The sequence below is a fragment of the Leptonychotes weddellii genome, chromosome 11, assembly GCF_054177405.1.
Source record: "Leptonychotes weddellii isolate Sample4059 chromosome 11, ASM5417740v2, whole genome shotgun sequence".
Taxonomy (NCBI): Eukaryota; Metazoa; Chordata; class Mammalia; order Carnivora; family Phocidae; genus Leptonychotes; species Leptonychotes weddellii.
This window is the reverse complement of record NC_138379.1, coordinates 11,067,644-11,077,915: the sequence shown is the minus strand read 5'-3', so window position 1 is coordinate 11,077,915 and position 10,272 is coordinate 11,067,644. Positions and strand designations below refer to the sequence as shown.

Below are 10,272 nucleotides of genomic sequence, written 5' to 3'. Positions count from 1 at the left end.
GGGTGCAATACAACAGGGCTAGAGAGAAGGCATTAGGACATGGTTTCCAAAGTCAGTTCCCTTTATTAAATGCTGATTTTTCACAGACCAGAAATACAAAATAAAAGTAGAAATAGGCCCCCGTTAGGAGCTATAGGCCTCGACCTCACATGACCCCTGCTGCAGCAACCGTGAACAGAAGCCACAGCCCTAAGGTCGGCAGAGCAGGCCCAGGATTCCACCCTGCACTGCACTGCCCCACCCAATCTCTCCCCAAATGATAAAGAGCCATCCTTGGGAAGCAGAGGGAGACGCCTCCCCTGCTGCCTCAGTGCAGTGCATTCCACCAGGAGAGCTTGTCAAGATGGCACAAAACCCAGGGACTACATTTCATACCGCAGGTGTGACAGGGCAAGCCCAAGGAGAGAGAATTTTCCTCCTCTCTACTCATCAGATCCTGATGCCGAGTCTTCTGAGCTGGGGGGAGTACTGGCCAGCTCCTCTTCTTCAGAGTCCTGAAAATCAAAGGTCTCTTGAGAGGAAAGGTTTAGAGTCCTGGTTGCCCTCCCAGCAAGCTACTTTTCAGTGGTGAAGGACCCCTAATTCCATACCCGCCCCCACTCCAAATGTAGCACTGGCCTTCAGAACCTCTGATCTGCATCCTTCCATTCCACCTCATTACTCTTACAGACCTACCTACCACAACCGGACCCTAGACATTCACCCCTCCGCCTCAGGTGCCCCTCACCCCCAAACTCTTGCCGCACCTCACTCCGCCTTCTCTTCTTTTTGCTCTTGTTCTCTCCGGAAGAGCTCTCATCACTGGACACAAACTCTTTGCTCTTGAAGCTTTCACTTAGCTGCCTTGATGAGGACTTGGATGATGAGCCCCTCGAGGGTGTTGACTTCTTTTCCATCTTCACCTTTACTTTCTTCTTTTTCTTTGACTTGTCCCTACAGCAGCAAGAGGGAACAGGGCCTGGGCCTTCAGTTTCACCCACCAAAACCAATCCACCCCTAACTTTAACAGGGCTTTTCTCACTCCCGCCCACACTGCCCATCTCACTATAAATGCAAACAGCCAGCCAGGTGAGCCCCAGGTGCCCCAAGGGAAAGCCTCCTAAGTAAATAACCAGAAGAATCAGGGGCCATAGCTTGAAGCAGTCTCACATACAGAACTTGTTTGACATCTCTTGCTTTATTTATCTCTAAAAATTCATGTGAATTATGTTCTGTCATAATTTTTTGTTAATTCCTTCACACCTTCAAATAAAACTAAATCTCTAGGAAAGGGCCCCATTTATCCAGTGACCCCAGGAATTCCCTAGCACATTACCCATACTTGGGCAATTGCCTACCCAGACTTGAAAAGCACTGCCCTACTGCAGTCAGAGCATATCTATTATCTTTAACACCCCAATTCTCAATCTAGACCCACAAAAATAGATGCCAAAAAAGCACTTACTGGGCCATTCTTTTCCCCAATACTCACCTCTTAGAAGACTCACCCCGGCCCCCTTCATATTCTTTCATGGCTTTTTCATATTCCCTCCTGGCATCCTCAGCCTTCCGATCCCACTCCTGTCTCTCACACATACACACACACACACATACACACACACAAAAAAAAAAGAGAGAAGAATGAGGCCTCCTCCCTGATGCAGGCAAAATCTGTACAGAAAAGGTGCACTGATGACCCATCCCTGCCCCCGCTACCAGTGACTAAGTCGCCACCCCTCATCTCTGCTGCCATTCACCTCTTTCTTCTCTTTGGACATTCCCTTCCAGATCTCGCCTGCCTTCTTGGAAAGATCCGTGATACTGATGCCGGGATGGTCTGACTTGATCTTCTCTCGGCTGGCATTGAGCCACAGCATGTAGGCAGACATCGGCCTCTTGGGGGCATTGGGGTCTTTGCCCTTCTTCACCTACATAAAAACCCAAATGCCTTCCAGCCATCTAGTTCTCATAGACCCCCAACTTCTCCAAAAATTATTTAGATCACGTGCTCGGGGGGAAAAAAATGAGAGGACTAAATAGGCATAGAGCTAGACTGAGAGCTCCCAAGGCCAGGAACCCTGTCTTCCTCCCCCTGCACCCACCACCTCACTCATTAGGGACCCCTTGCCTCAGGCTCCTGGGATAGAAGCTGGTCTCCTAATTCAGATCTCCCAGAAGCTAATTAGCCCAAAGGCCAGAGAGAAAAAATTTCCAAGATACTCCTCAAGGCCATATTCACTGGCTACAAAAAGCAGCCCCAGAAGGACCACCTGACAGGCCCTACTGGTGGTGGACAGGAGAAGGTAAAGGGAATAGCTCCCCAACATTCTCCCATTCTGAGTGTGCACCTCCACAGGCTTCTTGCGGCTTTTGCGGTCCTTAGCCACCTTGGCCTTTTTAAGCTGCTTCCGTTTCTTTTCATCCCGGTCACTGTCACCCTCATTACTAGAGGAGCTGGCTGAGGCGTTGCTGTCAAACCTGCCAAGGAGAGGGGGGCTTAGACCCGGGAAGGAGAGCACCCCACGGCCTCAGGACAGGAGGGAAACAAGTCTAAAGCTACCTGCCCAAAAAGGGGGGAGGTGGGGCCACAGGACAGTCTCCCGCCCACCAGTCCCCACCCTGCTTCCTCCTCGCAGCTGAAGTGGCTTCAGCGGTCCCCTCCCCACACACGGCCCTTTCTGAAAACCCAGCCATGGCATCAGTCAACCAATGAAACACAAAATAACGAGTGGGCTTCAGCTGCTGTCTTTGCTCATGGCCTGACCCACGTCCTACTCCATCCCCATACTCTTGGGGACAGACACTTGGTCTTATCTTGCCCAGAATACTCCATCCCCATACTCTTGGGGACAGACACTTCCCGGAACACGCCCCAAGCACTCTTCACCACTTCCTTTGAGTTAGCTGTCTTAATCCACCCTAAAGTCTTTTCTGATAAAGAGATAATTACTACAGAAAAGGGAACATTTTTTAAAGATAAATAAATATAATAAAATAAAATCTAGGGGCACCTGACCGGCAGTTGGAAGAGCATGCGGCTCTTGACCTCAGGGTTGAGTTCAAGCCTCACGTTGGGTAGAGACATTACTTTAAAAATACATGTATAAAAAGGGAAACTGACGTCTGTCCAAGTACGTCCATAACCATATAATTAAGTTCTATCCGATACACATGGAACTCCTCAGAAGACAGACACTACACCCGTGTGGTGCCGATTTTCAAGGGATTTTTGCAATCATCTGCTCACTAACCTTCATAAGTACGTGGCCAGCAGAACTAGCAGACTCCTATATACATATGCTATGTGTATACACACATACGTACATCTAAGTATCTCTCTCTGTATAATCTATTTGGGGTTGGGGGGGAGGTTGGGTTTTTTGGCTGCCCAACATTCATTTCCAATTCTTCTGGATAAAGAAAGAAATTCTTCCTGATTTTCTGTGGGAACCACCTTGCCCCCATTCAGGAAGGGCTCGCTCCACCCCCAGGCTTTAAGGGTGGGTACATGCCTGCTTCTAGCACATCAGCACACATCCTGGTACCTCAGGAAGGGGCAGTGACCATGCTGTTCACTACTGCCCTGAGAGAAGAGGCACTTCTGGGTGTTAAACCAATTGGATTAAGCCTGCCCAGAGCTTCTGAGGGTCATGTGACACTGCATGGGCCAAACCTATCTAAAAATAAGAAAATCAGAAAAAATAAAAGAGATTCCCCACAAATTTTTGAGCATCTGGATCCAAGTACCTGAAGCCAGTTATATCCCTGGACTCTCCATTATGTGAACTTACGAAACTCCCTTTTATGCTAAAATCAGTTTGAGTCACAGTACAGCACGGGGGGACCACCATGAGGTTCTAGGTGAGGATACAGAGATTCAACAACTCACCCCAAAAATCCCAGCAAGGAAGTGGGCAGGCGTTGGTTCTTATTCCTATTATCTCCCCACTGTTTTTTTTGGCTTTACCCTGTGCCTTGCCCTTGCAGAGCCCTCGACACTTTCCAAAGCACTTCCGTGCAATACCTCGGTGGAGGTCACTTTGCCACCCTGGGTCAGTAGCTAATGTGAAGACATGAGAAATGTCCAGGTATCTTCTGGTCCCTTAAGTTTATAGGCCTCCACCTCCCCCCTGGGAGTGAAACCAAAACTCACTCCTCTGCCACGTCTTCCTCCTCTTCACCTGGGTTGAATGACTCATCTGAAAAAGAGCACGATGCATCAGCTTTGCCCCAAATGGAGATCCTGCCCTCTTCCCCAGACGCCCGGCTCTGGCCCCAGGCAAGAGCCTAAGAGCCTGAGCGCCCTCATGCCCCGGCGCTGCTGAGGCTAGCCCACCGGTTTCTTCTCCTGAGTCATCGCTGCTGTCGTTGGCATTCTCTTCCCGGATCTTGCCCTCCTCCTTCATCCGCTCCAAGTAAGCATCGTGCTGGTCCTCATCAGAGTCGGCATATTCATCGTAGCTTGGGTTCATGCCCTAGCCAGGGAAGAGAGGTGAATGAGGGCCAACTCACCCTGGTGCCAGAACCCTGCACACTCAAAAGCACGCCCCCCATGCCTGTGAGTAAGATCAGCTCCCAGAAGACTCTGGGGCTGGACTGTCCACACATAGCGACGTGCAGGGCCTGTGCCCAAGGACCTCCTGCCAACCGGATTAGTCCAAGCCCCTCCCTCTCCCAGCCCCACTGGGGGCTCCTGAGGCAGCCGAGACTGATCTAAGGTCATGCTGAGGAAACCTGCACCGGGAAGGGGGGAGGGTCACACGCACCTCTTTTTTCTATAAGGGTAAGAAGAAAAGAGAGAGTGAAAAAGAAGGCAGAAGAATCCCTGCTCCCTCCACACCCCCAACAGATCAGAAGAGGGTCATCCTTCCCTCCCACACAGGTACCTCTTTTAGTCCTCGGTTTTTGATGTTGAGTTTTTTGGCATTGACAAAATCAAACAGCTTCCCATACTCCTCCCTGTGAGGTGAGATGCACCAGGTTACTAGACAGGTGGGGCCCATGCCCAGGGTGCGCTGCACGCTGTTCTGACACCCACAGGCCAGGACAGGCTGTGGGGCCTAGAGCTACTGACCACATTACCCAAGCTAACAGCTCGGAGAGCCCCAAAGGACGGTGGTAAGGAAGAGTCAGACACTAGTCGCGAAAGGAACCTGCACAGTCTCAAGTGTCTGGGAAAGAAAAGGTGGGGATGGTGTGTACCTATTCACCAGACATGCCCAAAGCAGGGGGAAAACGTCAGAGAAAGGGACATTTTCACCTTTGTGCTAGTCTGAAATTCGTACTTCACAGGACTGTCATGAGGATGAAGCGGGAAGATGTTTGGAAGACGTTTAGCCCACAGTGAGCACTCAATAAACATTAGCTGCTGTTTTCTCAGGCACAGAGCTCATTCCAGGAAAGGGAGAGATAGTATTTCCATCATGGGGGGAGTGGAGAAGGGCTAGTACTGAACACATAATATGGGAAACAATTTAAGTACAGAAAGAAAGCCAGGGAGAGGCTTTCAAAGGCTGAGCACTCCAAGAAGGACCAAATCCCAGGGAAGCAAAAGAAAAATTCTGCTCAAGGCTTGAAAAGTTGGAGAAGAGTCAAAGGCCCAGAGAGGGCCCCATGCCATGCCAGGCTTCCCGGTAGAGGCTCGGTCCAGACCAGGATGCCCAGGAAGTGACTGGCAGAAGCTCTCACCTCTCAATGCTACTGAAGGTGTACTGGGTGCCCTGCTTGGTCTCAATTTCAAAGTCAAAGGAACGAGTGGTGGTGGTACCACGAGCAAAGTTGACAAAGGAGATCTCATCAAAGCGGATGTGCACAGGTGGCTTGTGGACATAGATGAAGCCCCGCTCCAGGGGGTAGAGCAGTCCTGAGCTCGCCTTGTAGGAGCAGGTGATGCACTGGGCCCCTGAGTGCCTGTGGAGGAGGCCAGGAGCCTAGTCAGTGCCTCCCTCAGGGGCAGGTGGCACAGAGCCAAAGGCACATCTCTCAGCAGCAACACACATGTGCTCAGGCCCTCGAGTGAGTAAACCCCACTACGCTGCTCTAATGGAGACAACTGACACCCATCATGCTCTGACCCAACCAGACCTCTAGGAGACTGCGTTCCCAGCCCAGGAGGGATTTACCAAGAACACACAGCACAGTGCCCCCCAGTCAGGCCAGGACCCCAGGCCGGCTCACCCTTGGAAGTTGCCTGGCACTGTGATCTTGCGGTTGACCAGCGCTTTCATGACCCGGCTGACCATCTCGTACAGGGATCCCGACATGTTCTTAGTGAGTCGCCCCTCAAAGCGCTTCTCCACCTCTTCCCTACAGAGAGAGGAAGGCGAGGTCACAAGCATTGCTGCCTTCTAATGGCACACCAGTCTCCTGCCTGGACAGTGGAAGGACAGGAGTTCAGGGACACACTCACTCATTCATGTTGAGAGTCAAGGAGATATCCTCATCCTTGGAGAAGAGGAGGATCAGGAAGTGGTAACGCGTTTGGCCCTGCTTGATGGGGGGATCTAGACTGATCTGGTAAGGAAGAGCCGACAAGGTTTCACACCAATCAGTGTTCCACAAGAATTGCTCATTAACTAAACCCCAGCAAGACCGATCTACTGGGCAAAAACCAGGACGAGATCCAGCCCCCATGGTTTCTGCTTACCACAAAGAACATCTGGCGCTGGTCTTTGTGGGGCAGCAAAAAGAGACGCAGCACCGTGGTATAGGGGATCTTGTAGTCGAAGGTCTTGCCGTGAAGGTGTAGAAAGGTGGGGTAGATCCGAATGTCGTAACGGCCTCGGGGAGTCAGACATTGCAGCTCCCGGAAGATGCAGATGGCATCTCCGGTGGCCTGGATCACATCCGCCTTAGACAGCACATTCTGGGCAAAGGCCTGCAAAAGTACACACTGGTAGTCAGGCAGCGGGGATCCTGCTCCCAGGCCGGCCAGGGCCTGCTCAGCACCATCTGCTCTCCAGGCGACCAGGGGAGGCCTCACCTCAACTGGGTCCACGCCATCCTCCTGAGTGGGAGGCACATAGAAGCGCACCTCCATGAGGGACACCTCTGCGTCATCGTTCTGGTGGAATTCCAGTGTCACCTCATTCTTGCCGGTGGTACACTGGGACACATTGCTGAGGGGTATCTCAAAGACTGGCTGGTCGCCAATGTCGAAGGAAAGCAGCTGCCCTGCGGGGAAAAGGCTTATCAACCACAAGCTCCTCCCCTCAAGTCTGCATAAACGACATTCCCACCAGACTGTCAATCCCAAGGACAGGGCACTGGGCTATTTGGTCACACTGTACCCGCAAGACCAGGCACAGTGCCTCATACACTACTGGTCCTCAATAAATTTATGATGAATTACAAACTGACAGGAAATCAGAAACTGTAGCAGAAAAAGAGCAAAACAAGGTAAAGGCTGAAACCCTTCATCCTACCTTCTCCTCCAAACCTCAGTCTTCCCCAGGACTCACCACCAAACTTCACTGTTCCCCAGTTCCAACCCTTCACACAGAGGTCCTTCTCCATGAGCTCAAGGCGATAGTGAGTTTTGAAGAAATCCGAGAGTTTCTCAAACTCCTGTGGGCAGAGCGGAGAGAGCGGTCCCTGTAAACCCTGGTGGCCTTAACACAAACATTCTGGGATTCTGAGAAACTGCCGCCATCTACCTTCTATCAGAAACCCAGAAGCTGTTGCCGGGGACTGGGTCTCAGAGTAGGGGAGGCGTAAAGTATGGAAATGACATTCCTGATCATGGGCCTCACAATGCTCTCTGACTTCGGATAGGCAGTGCTTTGATGAAAGTGAAATTAAAATGCAATAAAGTCTTTAACTCAGTTCAAAACAGAAAAACAAACCTCAAACTAAAGCACTAAGACTCTGAATCTGGATAAAGGCAATGAGCAGAAACCACCAAAAAAATCACTATGGTAGGGGCGCCTGGGTGGCTCAGTTGGCTAAGCGACTGCCTTCGGCTCAGGTCATGATCTTGGAGTCCCAGGATCAAGTCCCACATCAGGCTCCCTGCTCAGCAGGGAGTCTGCTTCTCCCTCTGACCCTCCCCTCCTCATGCTCTCTCTCTATCTCATTCTCTCTCAAATAAAGAAATAAAATCTTAAAAAAAAAAAAATCACTATGGTAGAAAATCTGGAGTCAAAGCACAAGACACCCAAAGCTGAACACTGCTTAATGGCTGCAATGGCCCTGCTCTGAGAAGCCAAAACTAGCAATTACATGGTTATCAAAGGAGCCCCAACTCTTTCTAGAAGATTAAAAATAAACAAGGTGGCCACAAGACACCTCACCGATTCTCGGAAGCCGTCATACTTGTAGACATGGCCATTCTTTGTAAGCAATTTAAGTCCGTGGCCCAGGGCAACACGGCGCCAGATGCCTTCCGTCAACTCCCCAGCCTGGATGTTGTCCACTTTGCCCGTCTTACTATTCTTGAAGATGATACCCTGGCGGCTCAACCTCAGCCGACCATCATTCTGTTGGGAAAACAGGCCCAAATGCAAGGGTACAATACACACTGTGTACGGAGAACAGACAATCCCACCCAAAACCTACACTGGGCTGGCCAGACACAGATGCTGGACCAACAGCTGCAGGGGTGAGGGTCAGAAAAAAGAGACAAGTAACCAGGAAATCTGGATCCTAAAACCAAACCCTGGCATCCAAATCCCCTGCAGGGCCTTAGTCTGCCCTGGGATGGAGCAGCATGAACGGTCCCTTTCAAACTGTGACCCTAGAACTCCTATACAGACGCTTTTTGAATTACAATGGCTCAACTTAGAATTTTTCAACTTTATGATGGTGTGAAAATGATACGCATTGAACAGAAACCACAATTTGAATTTTGAATATGTTTTCCCAAGCTAGCAACGGGTGGTACAATCATCTCATGATACTGGGCAGTGGCAGCTCCCAGCCAGCCACATTATCACCAGGGTTGATCACCAGGGTCAACAACCAATATGCATACAACCATTCTCTACCCGTTCTGTTTCACTTTCAAGACACAATTTAATAAATTACACGAGGTGTTCAAACTTTATTATAGAGTAGACTTTGTGTTTGATGGTTTTGCCCAACTGTACACCAATGAAAACATTCTGAACCTGTTTAAGGCTAAGCTAACCTACGATGCAGATCAGGTTAGATGTATTAAATGCATTTTCAACTTAAACAATATTTTCAATTCACAATGAGTTTCTGGCGATGTAACCCCATTGGAAGGGGAGGAAGATCTGTATGCATTGCCTTTTGTTGGGGAAACACCAACTACACATTATCCTCGGGCTCCTTTTCTAAAACAGCAACGTCATCAAAGTAAGCTCTTACTGATGGACAAAAAGTCTACTCCTCCTTCCCTTTCTCGGCCTATACTAAAAGCCCAGGTCCTTCTTACCATGGAGCCTTTCACCTCCTGATAGACGTCGTTGAACTCCAGTGTTTCCGCCATACTGATCTGCCCGTTGGCCTCAACTGGGAGCTGGGCCCCAACTCCTGGGTGGGTTTGCAGACACTCAGCAGGTTAGGAATCTGAATTCAAGAGGGAGCTAGACAAACATCAAAGGCAACACCTCACTCGGCGCATGGATGGAGCCAGGTGGCAACCCCTGGCTGAGCCTGGGAAGTCTCAGAATCTCCTCTGCCTGGGAACCTACAGCAGGCCCTGCAGACCTCAAGGAGTCAGGCCCAGCCGGGGCTGGACGACCCGGCCTGGAGTAGCGCTTACAGCCGGACCAGACACCCGCTCGGGGCGCTCCACCAGGCGCCATGGCAACGAGCAGCAGAACCCCGGGACCTGCCCGGGGCCTGCCCCTCAGCCGCGCCCCGACCTAGCTCCCAGTGCAAGGTTTCCCTCCCAGCGCTCCCACCGCGCCACGGCCCTGGACCCGTGGCTCCCCCGCCCCCTAAAATGGATTCGCCCGCTGCCCGTGGATTCGAACGCGGAACGGTCCATCTTGAGCGTCCCGCGGGGGGAAGCAGGGCCCGCGCCCTCCCAGGGCACGGGGCCGGCGACCACCCACCTCCTCAAGCTGCAGCCTCGCGACGGCCCAGGTGCGGGCGGTGGGCGCGCTGGGGGACGCGGGAGGGGGGGGCGGGGACAAGGGGGATTGGGGGGGACGCTGGGGAAGCTTTTCCCGCGTGCGCGGCCCCGCGTCCCGCCACCGGAAGCCGTGCATGGACCATAGAGAGGGTGCGCTGGCTAGAGAGACGCGAGCCCGGCCCGCCTACGAGGCAGCCTCCTAGAGCGTCAACCACTCTGGAGGACCTGCGGGAAGGGGAGCTGCGATTCAA

The 10,272-nt window shown here is 51.6% G+C and overlaps 1 protein-coding gene across 2 annotated transcripts; it reads right to left on the bottom strand.

Annotated features, from left to right (window-relative positions):
- Positions 1 to 43: 43 nt before the first annotated feature.
- Positions 44 to 10,139, bottom strand: SSRP1 (structure specific recognition protein 1). Of its 2 annotated transcripts, none has more exons than XM_031022880.2 (17): positions 10,002 to 10,139; positions 9,377 to 9,474; positions 8,271 to 8,456; positions 7,440 to 7,545; positions 6,962 to 7,152; positions 6,626 to 6,856; positions 6,389 to 6,492; positions 6,157 to 6,285; positions 5,668 to 5,889; positions 4,866 to 4,938; positions 4,316 to 4,454; positions 4,133 to 4,178; positions 2,328 to 2,457; positions 1,737 to 1,907; positions 1,472 to 1,560; positions 747 to 933; positions 44 to 494 (listed from the first exon to the last, which is right to left on the bottom strand). In XM_031022880.2, the coding sequence occupies exons 2-17, from the start codon at positions 9,428 to 9,430 to the stop codon at positions 423 to 425; spliced, it is 2,130 nt and encodes a 709-aa protein (XP_030878740.1). In that variant the 5' UTR covers positions 9,431 to 9,474; positions 10,002 to 10,139; the 3' UTR covers positions 44 to 422. The 2 variants fall into 2 exon arrangements, with proteins under 2 accessions (XP_030878740.1, XP_006751661.1); XM_006751598.3 differs by having other exon boundaries at positions 9,377 to 9,510; positions 10,002 to 10,136.
- Between the last annotated feature and the right edge of the window lie 133 nt (positions 10,140 to 10,272).

Bases quoted from the DNA above. Each gene is read 5' to 3' on its own strand.
- SSRP1 (XM_031022880.2), bottom strand. From the start codon at position 9,430: ATGGCGGAAACACTGGAGTTCAACGACGTCTATCAGGAGGTGAAAGGC. The intron at 7,153-7,439 runs GTGAGTCCTGGG...TTTTCCCCGCAG, and splicing joins GGGAACAGTGAAGTTTGGTG to GGCAGCTGCTTTCCTTCGAC. The intron at 1,561-1,736 runs GTGAATGGCAGC...TGTGAGAGACAG, and splicing joins TGTCCAAAGAGAAGAAAGAG to GAGTGGGATCGGAAGGCTGA.